Here is a 14,515-nt window from a genome sequence, read left to right on the forward strand (position 1 = left end):
TTAATAATTCCTATAAAGCTTTTTCATCTGAACTTTAGAAACTTTATATGAATTCTTCCAAATTTCAGATGACAATATAATTCTTTTTAAAAAATTCCTGACGGTTGAAAATTAAGAGTATTAATAAAGATTTCAGCAAGATCTAAATCAATGTTAATTCTTCACAATGGTTATTTTTAATTGTTTAATTTATTGCGTAAAGGAAAGCTACACAAGGGAAGATAGCATTATTTATGTAATTTATTAGAGCAAATAAATTTCTTTTGAGCCAATTCCCTGTTAACATATCCATAGCGTCTCCAAAAGGATCATGGGACATTTTTACTTTAATCGAATTTTCACTGACCATAGCGCTTTTAAGGCATCAAACTAAAAGCGTCATTAATGTTCCAGTTGGAAAGCAATGGCTACCATTCTAAGCACTTTCAAAAAGGGTGAACTTGGGAGTAATCAACATTAGGCCTCTTAGAATGGATTGAAATTGAACTGAAAAATATATTGAAATTCTAATTTGGCAGGATCTCTGATTACCATTCTAATTGTTGAGAAACTATTGACTAAAGAATTGGAGAATGCTTAATCAATAATAAAAAATAATTATTTATTTCTCACATTTTTATAATTATTTTTCTCATTTGCTCAACTATTTTAGTTTACTTTTTATTAATTTTTTTGTAATATTTTCTATTTTCTTAATTATCCACAATTCGATTCAGTTATTTGGCATTCCGAATATATTTAGTGTAAATGAGTCAGCTGCCAGTCCTCAGTTTTGTTCCTTACTGACTGATGATTTTCTGATGTTTTCTTATCTAATATTTTATTTCGAGGAGGTTAATCTTTTCTCTTTTGGTTGCAGATGGGAGAGTTTGAATCTTGTATTACAACTAATATCTGCTTTATACTAAGCCTATTTACAACATTCACATAAAAGTTGTTATTTACGTGTGATTATTATATCTTTTCACAAGCAATCTGATGAACTAAAAATATTATTCATTCAAAATTAATAATAATTAATGGGCTTTCGATATTTCGCTTTTTCCCACATGAATATGCATTAGGAGGCGAGTACTAAAGTGTTCTTAAAGCCTTTTTTTAAACAATGAATTCTATTAATCTTTTTGTATCTTCTATAATTTCGTTAGCTCTATTTCATGAATAATTCCGTCTATTTCATTTGAGTTTGAAATATTAAAATAAATAAATAAATAAAAATTAAAAAAAATGAAATGCGCACCTACAATTTTCAAATAAAATGAAGAATTAATAATTAAAAAGTTATCACGCTTTAATTTATCTATTTATCACACTTTTATTGAATAAAAGTATATAATTTCTGATATTTCTTCTTCCTAACGTAATAAAATCTTGCTTTTTAATGAAGTAATCTGCCAATTATATATAAAATCACTTTTTAATTCCTAAAGACATTATAAAAGCAAATAATACACATATTTAAACTAAATTACAAATAATAATTCGGGATTTTGACTCATAAATTTAAATAATTTCTAAATAGGGTCAATTTTTTTATTGTTATGGATCGGATTTAAGCATTGCAAAGCTTTTTTGTTACTAATCGCTTCTGGCGATCAGTCGTTTCGCTTGGAATATTGGTTATATTTGATTTCAATTAATTTTCTTAAGCATAGCTTGATGTTCATGATTGTTTCAACGAAGAAACTTTTAATTATCAACTCATGATAAACATTAACATACACGAAGAATGTTTTTATTATTAATAGAGAAAATTAATGGGCTTAATATAGTGGTTTTGTTTGTTAAAAATTTCTCTAAATATTAATTTAGATGATTTTTATGATATTGATATCATTATAGTTAGTTTTCTTTTATTACAGGTACAGATCATTCTGTAATCTTGAAAGAAGTGAACGTACCACTTTGGAGGAACGATGATTGTGAGAGAGCTCTGAAGTTTCATTTCGGTCCCAGTTACAAATTACCGGCTACTTCGCTCTGCGCAGGCGCAGAAGGAAGAGACGCTTGCGATGTAAGAACAATGCTTAGTATCATTGTATTGATTTCATGCTCACTTTATGTTAAACATTTGTTGTATAGTAGCTTGATCAGGTTGTATTTCCAATTCGAGATAGCACCATTAAACATAATTCTTATTTGTTGCTTTCGTAAAATTCAGTTAGGTAATTCAAAAATGCTTTCAGGCATATAACGGACGTTTTCATATTTCAGTGATAACGATACGGGGAAGAAGTGCCTTATTTAAGACATTACGAAGATGATAAAAACTTTCCCGCTTTTATCAGTGAAATTTCCAACTTAGTTTGCTTTAGTTGCTTACACCACATTAGTGGTGAAAATATCAATAAGTGAAAACAAAACTTTTATAATATCACTTTTCCCTTGCATCAGTTATTTGAAAGTAAATTGCTAAATAAGACATTTTTCAATTATTCAACAATTAGGAATAATTTATTTTAAGATTTTTTTTCTTCAGAATCAGGATAGAATTTTTATTTAACGTTGTCAATTTTCATCACGGGGCAGTTTAGGAATCAGCTTTTAATGTAATAAAAAAGAATTTTTAATGCATTTTGAATAATTTATTTTATGATTGGAAGTGAGATAAGTCTAGGGACATAGTAATGTTTCATCTTTTCTAATAAAGCTTAATATTTTAAGCCAAATTAAAAATTGATATTTTAAAGGAATATGTCATATAATCTATATAGATAATACTTCTTACAGGTGAAAAGTGGTTATTAAAATGCTTTATTCTAATTGACATCGAGTATAGAAGAAAAAAGAAAACTGATTCCAAGGAATAATAATTAAAATAGAACAGGTGACACTAAAAGAAGGAATTTGTATATGACGATTTTTACTTTCTTTTGAATAAGTATTGGAGGTTGTGGAGATGGAAAAAATAACATCTCGAATCATTGATGGCTTATTTTTCAATAAATGATAGATTTCAATTATATAAATTATGCTGAAAGTATCAGAAGAAAAGGACAGTTTTTCGTTCAATTCGTTCACAGAGTAATAACCTGAAAACGCACATTATATGGTCAAGATAAAAATTATTTCATACTTTGGCTTTCATTTTCTTTTAAGGTGCTGTTTATATTCATTATTAGTTTTATTTAATCTGGAAACGGAACATCAATAATGATAATTTCTTTCAAATTATCGATAGTATTTGCAGAATAATTTAACAAGTTCTTTGTTGATCAAATGCTGTGTATAAAAAATATAATGAAATATTAATATGAAAATTTTTTACAATAAAAATTTCTGATTTTGGACAAAATTATTTTTTTTTTTTTCGTTTTTATGAAATGTCTTATGCAATGCATTAGCAATATTATGAAATTTTAATCACGCTGAAATTCTATCATATTCATAAATTATATTAATTATCACATTAATTTATCTTCGCGTATTAAAAGAAATTCTATGGCATGGTGAATAAAAAATCCAATTTTATAACATTTAGTAAATTTACTGCCATGAGCATCATTCGTGGATCACACCTAGTTTCTAATTATACCCAACAATCTATCAAATTAGATGACGTCTTTTCTATTACAATTAAGAGACAGCAAAAAAGAGGTAATCGAATTAGATAGGCGGTTCGAATATCAGGCTTGAGCCATGGCAATGAACTTGTTAAGGGACAATTTGAATAATAGCATAAATAGTTCAAGAAGACTGCCTACAACGTAGGTTACCAGAAGGATAACTGCAACCTCTTAATGGGAATTGGAGCCCTTTCGCCTTTTTTTGTGGGCGATAGAGGATCCAGAGGCAACAACATTTTAACATTTGATGCAATTAATTAGTATGAAATAGAAAGCGTTGAAATACTTTCTTGTAAATGGAAAGGTAGCCCAGAAAATGCTGGAATCCTCTGATCTACGAGATAAACTTTCTGCTAGTTAATTATGAAACCAATACATCCTGACGGCTTAATCATCTGTCTATATTACCTGACTTATGGAAGGAAAAATAATTTATTTGTGCAGAGTCTATTCTGCTCGTAAGGTAATGAACAAATATAGGAAATTAAACTTCTGAAAAGCACTTTATATTAAATAATTATTACCATTTCAAAAAGATTATATATTTAAAAGATGGCAGAAATAAAATAGTTTTTTTTTCTTAATAATTTCTTTTTCTTAGTAGCCTTTATTTTTTCTACTTTCCTCGAGATGCATTTACAAATGTGCAACCGTAAAGATCCTGACAAGTATTCAAGAATTCTTCGTCTAAGAATAACATTATAAAATTAAACTTAATAAAATATAGAGGATAAAATTTTAACGATTGTGAAAAACCGCTTAAATAACATTGTGTGGTGGGACTTTTGTATACATATTAACTAGTCCAATTAGTATAACAATTTTACTAGGGTGTCTCAAAATTTTCTTTCTCATCTCGCTATGAATGGCCTTATCTGACTCTGCTTATGCAAACAAGCAGGCTTATCTATTAGCCGTCTATGTCAGCGCTTTCAGTCGTATCAGAGCTCTACTACACCCCAAGCCGGCAATACACCTCAAAAAACTTTTTTTTGTCCATTTGGTGGTATTGAAAAGGCGCAATTTTCCACGAGTTCCTTCCTCAAGGTGCAACAATAAATTCTACGAAATTCGTCATCAACTGGATCAATTGAAAGTTGCCATAGCAAAAAAAGGGCCAAAATTAAAGAACCGACGAAGCGTTGTTTTTCATCATGACAACGCGAGACCATATATTGCATTAGTTGTAAGAGAGAAGCTCTTACAGTTTAATTGGGATGTTCCTGCATACTCTCCAGATATTGCTCCATCCGATTATTACTTCTTTCTGTCCTTAAAAAATTCTCTTCGTGATACGTGCTTTAAACACATCAGCGAAATAAAAGCGCACCTTGTGTGGATTATTTCCAAAACGCAACAATTTTGGAAAGAAGGAATAATGAGACTTTCTGAGAGATGGAAGAAGGTAAAAGAGCAAAAGGGTTCTTATATAACAAAATAAATAGCATCTTAAACAGTAAATATTGTGTATTCATTTCATATTAGAAATAGGAAAGAAACTTATGGGACACCCTAATATATTATTTTTATATTACTTAAGAACAAGTGTTAAACTAATTTCAAATTTTACAAAAGCATAAGAGAAATGTTCAGTAATATCATTAACTCAGTCTTTACGGGATATTCAGCTCCAGAGGGATTTTCAGTTGCAGTTAATGTCACCGAAGTGGTTAAGTGTTTTTTTATAACTAGGTATAGGTTCAGTTGTTAAAGTAATAATATTTACGAACCTTTTGATATATTTTACACACTATTCAAACAAATATATTTTCTCTAAAAGTCTTGCTCTTAAAATATTTATATGAGCAAAGAATTCACTTTAACAAGCTCAAGAACAATTTCTCGGCTCTAATTACAGAATGGCATTGAATGTCAAAGTATATGTTCGGAGACAACTGTTGTCGAATTAAAGGCAAAGTATTTACTCCTCATATTTTTTTCAAATTTTAAAGAATGAAATTTACTCTTCACAGGGTGACGGTGGAGGACCTTTGGTGTGTGAAATGAATAGCCGCTATTATCAAGTCGGCATCGTTTCATTCGGAATCGGTTGTGGGCAACCGAATACACCTGGAATCTACACAAGAGTTGAAAGCTACAGCAGCTGGATTCATCGGGTTGTTGCCAGTACCTGAATATACTCCGTTTACAACTAAAGTCATCCTCTGTTTCTTAGTCCATCTTTTAATTCTTAAAGAAGACACAAAAAAAGAAAGATCTCATAATTCGTACAATTTTCTTTCATTGGGAAAATATAGGTGAATGTAATTTATCATATCAGCCATGTTGAGATTAACTTCATATCTTATTTAATCATCTGTAAATGACATGAAACTATTTTATTAAAATTATTATAAAAAATTTGAGTAATTGATGTTTTTTATATATATATAGTCGAATTTTATGATATATTACCTTCGTGATGGTGATATATCCTAAAATTAGATATATCGAATTGAATCAAAACATCTGATTATTTCTACATTTTGTTTTCAAATTTCTAATAAAACATAGTTACTCACATATTACAAACAAAATATAACATCATACTAAATATCATAAATGGTAGAATCATTTATATTTTTTCAATAATTTCAGTTAAAAAAATTTGTAAATGGGAAAAATAATTCTTACTAAGCGTACTTAATTAAAGTGTATGTTATTAAAATGTTAATTAAAGAGTATTTAATATGCTTGAAATAAATAATTTTGTTTGTTTTCAATTATAAGTTTAACTTTCTAGTTTTGCTTATTGGTAAATAAATATTTTTAGCATCCAAAATCTTATAAACTGACTGGAAATTTTTAGAAATGATACAATAAACAAGAATATAAATTATTAACTGACTTTGGCGATCGACTCGTTCATCCGAAATAACACTAACTATTAATACGAAATGTATTTATTTATAATATAAATTTGTTGTCTGATAAGACTGAAAAATAGGAATTTGGTGGTTTTAATCTATTATAAATTGCTGCTCGAGCTAATTATTGCATATATTTTGAAATAAAAGCGGTAGTAGAAAAAGTTGAAATAGAAGCGAAAGCGAATTATTTTAGAATTAATGTTCAAATAAGACAATTTTTTAAAAATAAATTTTAATTTTAACACTAGCAAAAGCACGCTATTGAATAATTTGATAGAATAAAGAAATCAAATTTCATCATAAAGATAATTTGTGAATCAACTTCATTTAAATATATATACATTAAAATTAAAGATAGCATAAAAATAATTTTTCTGAGATAATTTTTTGTTAGATAAAAATAAACAAAATTACTCGATTTTTAATTAAATTATATGTTAATCAACTATCGGATTTCAAAAAGTGAAGGTCACAATGATTTTAATCTTAGTTTGAAAAGCGAGTGTGTCATCGCTTTCTGACAAAATTTGTAGATTTTGTATAAAATACATACAATCATTGATTTTTATATGCATGGATTTGAATATTATCATTTTTAATCTCTTAGATAATTCACTTTTCTTTATCCTCCAATACTCTAAATCACAGTGCTTTCTCTTCCTGGATATACTGACTATACAATCCATTTCTCTCTTCATCTTATATAAAGAGTTACCGGTAGAGTCTTTTTAAGCTTTTTACATTTAAAACATCGTTTTGTATAGCTAGGGAAATAACTTTTACCTGCAGTAAAATGATTATGTTAAATTTATTGAGACAGGTTACATTACCCCCAGCAGTGAAATAAGGAAGTTGCAAAATAATTTTAAAAAATAAAGAAAATCGACCCAAAAGTCCAATAAGAAATGTACGCTATACCATAATAAAATTAGCGAAGATAGCTGAGAAAAAATTTATGAATTTTTCCTAATTTAAAAAAAGGTTTTAAATTGAGCAATGCATTCTGCGTTATTATCATACAGTTTTTCTGAGTTAAACAACGACGAAGTAAAATTTAAGCTTAAATAAATAAATATTAATAATAATAATTGAACAACGTACTCGACAAATACCGGAGAATACATTTTTTTAAATTTAAGATGAATTTTTTTCCAAATCATAGAAAATTTATAATTTTAATCGCAAATAACTCCTCTAATTTTATAAATAACTATGTAGAGCTTTTTACTGTGCTAGAGTGCATTTTTCTAATTTTCTTTTTTATCTTTATTTTTTGAATTATTTTTATATCTTCCTTATTTTGGAGCTAAAGGAGCTGTAAACTATCTCCATAATTTCAACCGAGTCATTTTATTAAAGATGCACATTACTTCGCTAGCTATAGAGTCGCCGTTTTGAATTTAGAATAGGCTTAAAAGAACTTTACTGATTACCCTGTATAAGTATGTCTCAAATTTGTTCTTCTAGTACAATTTAATATAGACATCCTAAACTTCATTTCCCGTTTAAAGTCCGACGATTCCATCTTTTCCGCTTATAGACAGAATTCAAAGTCCAAATAATTTCTACTATAGTTTTAATCATAGTTTTCTGAAAAGACAACATTCAAATCTTTTATTCCTTTTCAATTTCTGTCATTTCTTTCATTTTTGTTTAGAAACAGAGTTAACAATACTTCGAGTATGAGTTAACAATGAGCTTCGACGGGAATCATAATTTGCAAACTTGACACTTTCATATTTCACAGTGGTTTCCATATCTGTAATAATTCTTTTTGATATCATTCAATTCTTTTTCTGTTGAAAAAAATCTCCTTTCCAAAATTTCTTCTATTCTATTTTACAGATGCCAATTAATACTGAAAAAAAGAACAGTGTTCCAATTCTGGAACAGTGTTTAAATATATCTTTTATTCATGATTTTCACATTTAATGAATTATTTTTGAACAAATATATGTGTAAATGTTAAAAGGTATTTTAAATTAATTCAATTCTTATACATTATACAAAGATTGTTGAACTTCTTATAAGATGATATAAGATAAAATTATAGCAGTTTATAAAAGAACTGACTTCAAATACAACCGCATTTGAGATGCCTATTCTTTCTATAGATTTTATCACAAAATTTGATACATACTATGCTGAGTGTTTTTATAAGTTACAACAATGTCAAAGAAATGCGAAAAGAATGGTGGTCTATTGTGTGCGAAGTGATAAAACAGATAGATTGTTTCTTGCATTTGCAACAATAGAATAGGGCTGTTACGAATATTGAATAACTGCGATAGGTTCACAGAAAATCGAAAAGGACTACGACAGACTTTCCATAGGTTAAAAAAGGAATATTGATAGAAAGCTTATTCATCAGATTATGAAAAGAATCTATGAATATAAAATTGTCAAAGATCGGCTGGAAGGCACTACTTGTGCCGTTTTGGGTTAGGGTTAAATACAGGGTGGCCATAATTAAAATGACAGTGCTCACAGTGTTCTGTAGCGCGATCTATTTGCGAGAATGACGCCACATTTTGTAGGAAGATTAAACAAGACGGGAGACGAAGGATTCCGCGAAAAAAAAATTAGTTCCAAAAGTCATCGCTAGGGGAATATGTGGCGTTGTGTAATAGAAAATAGAGTGTTAACAAATGCAAATCAATACGGAAATAAAATTACCTTTTATTTTGCACATTAAAATCATGTTCAATGTGGCTGCCGTGTTTGTGGACCACATGTTGCATTCTGTGCACAGTGTTCACAACAGCAGAAAGTAACATGTCTGCAGGAATCTCCCGTACAGTCCGTGATATGTTATCCTTCAACTTAGCCAGGTCCTGGACAACTCCTTGATAGACCTTGGACTTAAGGTAACCCCATAGCCATTGAATAAAGAACTTTTTCTGCTCAGCGTTCTCTATTACCCAGTAGGTGAAATTTCGGATAAGGAGACTTTATCGGTGTTTATGTAAATTTTTCGCTTTTTTAAAAGTGTTGCCATATTGCACTTGAACTGAATCAGCAAAATAAAAGGTAATTTTATTTCCGTATTGATTTGTCTTTGTTAACACTCTATTTTCTATTACACAGGGCCACATATTCCCCTAGCGGTGACTTTTGGAACTAATTTTTTTTTCGCGGAATCCTTCGTCCCCCGTCTTGTTTAATCTTCCTACAAAATGTGGCGTCATTCTCGCAAATAGATCTCGCTACAGAAGACTGTGAGCACTGTCAGTTTAATTATGGCTACCCTGTATATCAAATCAATATGAGTAGCTAATGATGGGAAACAGATTGTAAATGTCCAGAACTTCTACGCCATCTAAATTAAAGAATTAAATTAGAATTTTCATATTCGATTTAAATTCATAAATTTTTTCCATATCTGTTTCGACAACAGAAGATGATGGAGGTAATATTACTAAATGGCAATCACATGAAATTTAAAGGCAATATTTCTTTTCCTTCTTTTTGATGATGAATGATCAAATGATTGGTGCATTATAGTCTGTGGTATATCTATATAACAAAAGGTAATTAATAAAATAAATTAAAAAAAATTCTTTTGAACTTAAAATTACTGATAGGCGAAAACTTCATTAGGTAAAAGTGTAGTTTAGTACGCCCCTTGCTGCACCAAGAATGCCAAGTTGCCAATAAAGATGGCAGACAAAATAAACAATTCTGCAAAACAGTTACGGTTACCACTTACTGCATAAAATGATGATCTTTACTGATAAGTATTGTTTTATTTGAGATTTCTTTTTAACCTTTGGGATCACTATCGCTGCTTATCTTAACAATTTTGAAATAAAGAAGTTTTGCAACCGGCTATTGTATATACAGAGCAATTTAGAGCATATGATGCCTTCGGCATCTAAAGAAGGCACCGGGCAGAATTTTTTAACTTAAAAAATATCCTATGGGTTCGCTAGCAGCGGGAGAGGAAACCTAGTAGTTTCGCTAGCACATTGAACATAAGGATTGCGTGGATAACACGAACAGAACATAATCAAAAGAAAAGAAAGAACGGAGGAAGAAGCAATCAAAACATTCTCCATACAAGCATCCTTTTCTCAACTTCATTAACTTGTAAAAAATTATATATATATATTCCACTCACCCTTTATCCATTCTGCAGGTTCAAAATATTTCCTGCCATCCCATTCACCAGACATCCATTCTTGCACAATTACTGACATAACAAATTATCAAGAAAACCGTCAGAGCACAAAAAGAATTACGATAACTGCAAGGAATTTCATTGCAGAATTTTAAAGTAAGAATTCAGACGATTTCTGAAAGCGCATACCGACAAATAAGAATGGCAAAATAATAAACATTTTCAGTTCGTATTCATATTAAAAATAATCTTACAATGTCTTATTGGCAGCAAAGAAACTTTTAATTATAATATAGAGTTAAATTAAAACCGTTAATAGATATATTTTTATTATTTTTAATTTAACATTTTTCATAAAATAGTTTTTGTTCATTTACAACTCAACCATTGTAAAAAGTAGTAAACATAACAGCATTAGGGTTACTAGAAGATCGTTTCGTTGGATTACCATATTGGTGACAAACTCGGGGGCACTAAAGTATACTTCAACCCTTCTTTAGATCACATTATTCCAAAATAATGGGACAAAAAGATATATAAAAATATTTTCTTCATATCTAACAAGGGGAGGGTACGGGGTTGAAATCTGAAATCGGGATGAAATTTAGTATAATGATAGTATACATTGAGAATGTTCATTCATGAAAATATTAAAACGCAATGGCCAGTCAATTTCGATAAAATGACTGGCCATTGCTAAAACTTTTGCTAAAGCTTATATACTGATACCTTGACTCCCGTCCCGATGATCCCGATAACATGGTTGTCTAGGTAACCGTCTCGTATGCGGAAGGTCAAGATTCGAAACTGGCTAGGATTTTTTTTTCTTTTTTAATAACTTTTATTCAATTAAAAATTTACAAATATTCTTAATTAATATATTTTTAATTTTTTTCCCTGAATGTGAAAAACACAGTTTTGGAAAATGTATTTATGTCTGTCGGTCTGCCTGTGACAAAGCTAAAAACGCTTTGAGTAGACTGATGAAAAAAGGTATACGGTCTTTATACTAGGTTTGTATATTTCTGTCAAATTTTGAGCAAAATTCGTTCAGAGGAAGTCTAGCTGTTCGGCTGTTCAAATATATGTTAACACGAAAACTGTAAAAGGAAGGAAACTAGATAGATAAATCTCGATACACAGAATTAACATATCCATAGAGCAAATACTTATAAAATTTTGATCAAAATTTGACAAAGGGTTGATCATCTGTCGATCTGTACTTTTAGAAGCATGGTAGACTTAAATATACCAAATTCGGTATGGGATTTTGTAACTAAACGTGTAGTTTTTTTTTTTGTCAGCTTTTTGTTTCAATTGATTGGAAAGAACGCTTTCTAAAACACAAATTCGTTTTTCGGATACTAATAATTGCATGCCAGGGAGTACTTGCCAAATAACTCACCAAGGATGACGCGATAGATTCAGTAAAAATTCTAAATTGTCGCCAAGGTTACTATTTTGTTGATATTGAACGCCAATGGTATGCCAAATTCAGCTCTCGAATAGCACCTTTATTAGAGAGTAAACAAGAAAGGGTACTTACGTATTAACGCCACCGCAGCTACAGATTTGGCGGTTTTTGCGCTAATGCGCCAATAAAGAGCAATTCTGCCGCTCACAAGCAGTTGTCTTTTGGATACCTTGTTGCCTTGTTGTTTGGTGATTCTTGAAGCCATTTTTTGGCGGGCGGCACTTAAAAACCTCCAAATCTGTAGCTACGGTGGCGTTGAATTTTGAAAGTGATTGGCGGCACTTAAAAACCGCCAAGTCTGTAGCTACGGTGGCGTTGAATTTTGAAAGTGATTGGCGGCACTTAAAAACCGCCAAATCTGTAGCTGCGGTGGCGTTGAATTTTGAAAGTGATTGGCGGCACTTAAAAACCGCCAAATCTGTAGCTACGGCGGCGTTAACACGTAAATACTCAAAGAAAGTTCCGAGGAGACTACTCTCGCTGGTTATAACTTCTATTTACCATAAAATTAGTCACGGTATAAAAGGAATTTTACTCACAGAAGTTTGAATAAATACGTTTCGGATTTCCCAATAATATGATGACTAATACTAGCTTTGTTGGTTAATAATTAAGAATGTTAAACTGACAAGCGTGAATAAAAGAAACCTTAAGACGCATTGTTTTCTTTTGCAAGGCAATTCAGTGTTGAAATCATCGAACGGGCTGTTGACTTCTGGAGACATTTATGTCTACCCCATTCGATAACATTACTGCCGAAATGATTTTGAGTTTTCGATATCACCATCTCGACGTGAAATCTTTTTTCACGGACTGAAGACGGCGCATTTTTGTTCATTTCTTTTATGATTAAATATCTCTCCCGATGCTACTGCGATGACGCGTCTTTTGTCTTTTAGATATCGCGACATACAGGATCTTTCATGGATCGCAGCCCACACCAAATTTATTTCCAATTTGTCTTGCTATTAAACATCTTCCTATTTTTACTTCTGAAGATGTCAGGAATCTTATTAATATTGCATATTTGTGTATCTTAGATAAGAATAAAAACTCACGCCTTTTTTTTCTGCGAGAGGGGAAATATTATTTAAATGTTTTAAGACAAAGGATATGTTGTAAATCATTGTCTGTACCGGGTTATACGAGCAGGATCATAAAAAGCAATACCATTTGATGTAGTTGACCATTGCAGACTTTTCCGTATATTTGCTATGTTTAGTATGGAAATGAAAGTGTAATAAAAGTCTGGAAGATTACGTTTTTTTCAGGTAAAGTTCAAGCGTTAGTTCTCTCTTGCGCATTTTTTTCTTCTTATTTCATTTCTTTGATTTGCTGTCTTGCCTCATTCCAGATTTCTAAAATGTAACTATCTATAACGATAATAATATTTCACTTTTTGATAAGTATATTTATTTGCATATAAATGTTAGCAGAAAATTCAGTTTGCTGAAAGAATAGCTTACAAGTTGATATTCCGTATCTATACAACTAGTTTGATTATTATTCTAAGAAGATGAAACAGTAATGGCATGTTAAGTATAAAAATTCTGCTGCTGAAACAGTATTGAAATTTTATTTTATGAAAAGTGTTTACTGTAGGAAAAGGTAAGTAAATCATGAAAGCTTCTAAAACTTTTATTAAATTAAGAATCAATGGACTCTTATGTACGATCCTCGAATTCTCTTAAAAATTAATGGATTAATTTGTTGTATATAACTCAATTTTAAAATTTTCATTATTTGCCTAATAATAAAAATTATTCGAACTTCATTTTAAAAGTTTATAAAAAATTCTTAGATGTATAATATTATTTATTTTTATTTTTACCGTTGAAATCTTTAATTTGCCTCCGGTATGGCAAACCCCCCAAAAATCAAGCGGTTATTAAATACCAACAACTCTTCAGGCAATCATTCAGTTGCTGAACTTCACACCTATTATACAAATTTTAAAAGAATTGAAAATTAAAATTAATTAAAATTGGATGATTGTTTTAAATAATACATTTAAATGTAAGTCTAATTCTTTATTTTGAATAATAATATTTTACTGTTACCTTTACAACGAATTTCAAGACGATTTTTTTTTTTTATTTTTCTAATGAGTGGAGTTTTAAAATTGTTATTTTAATAAAAATCGTTTGCTTCAGCGTTTTTGGAATTGTTTGTCTTTATGTTGTAATTCTTCATTTTAATATAAAGTCTTCATTTCAATGCTGTTCAACTGCTTTGCTGCAACTGAATGTTGTAAAATATCTTTCTTACTATATTCACTAAAAGAGGAACCAAGCTTTATTCGATTCAACTAGTAATAAAATATTGAATGATTATTCCAATTCCTGTGCTTGATGTTAAATTGAATCCACTGCTCATTGGACGTACCCGTATCACATATACCCGCAAGTATCCTTTATTTGGCATGCAGTACCCTGCTTCCACAATATGCCATAAAAATTTTACAGTTTACTACTTTTTAAAATGT

The 14,515-nt window shown here is 30.0% G+C and overlaps 1 protein-coding gene across 1 annotated transcript in view; it reads left to right on the plus strand.

Annotated features, from left to right (window-relative positions):
* LOC129973668 (uncharacterized) overlaps nt 1–14,515 on the plus strand; it is a 107,486-nt gene that overhangs the window by 53,025 nt on the left and 39,946 nt on the right. Inside the window, exons 7-8 of the mRNA XM_056087511.1 lie at nt 1,863–2,014; nt 5,540–5,698. Coding sequence (XP_055943486.1) covers nt 1,863–2,014; nt 5,540–5,698 — 311 coding nt within the window. The remainder of the gene's footprint in view (nt 1–1,862; nt 2,015–5,539; nt 5,699–14,515) is intronic.

Source organism: Argiope bruennichi, chromosome 1 (assembly GCF_947563725.1).
Source record: "Argiope bruennichi chromosome 1, qqArgBrue1.1, whole genome shotgun sequence".
In the NCBI taxonomy this organism is placed as follows: Eukaryota; Metazoa; Arthropoda; class Arachnida; order Araneae; family Araneidae; genus Argiope; species Argiope bruennichi.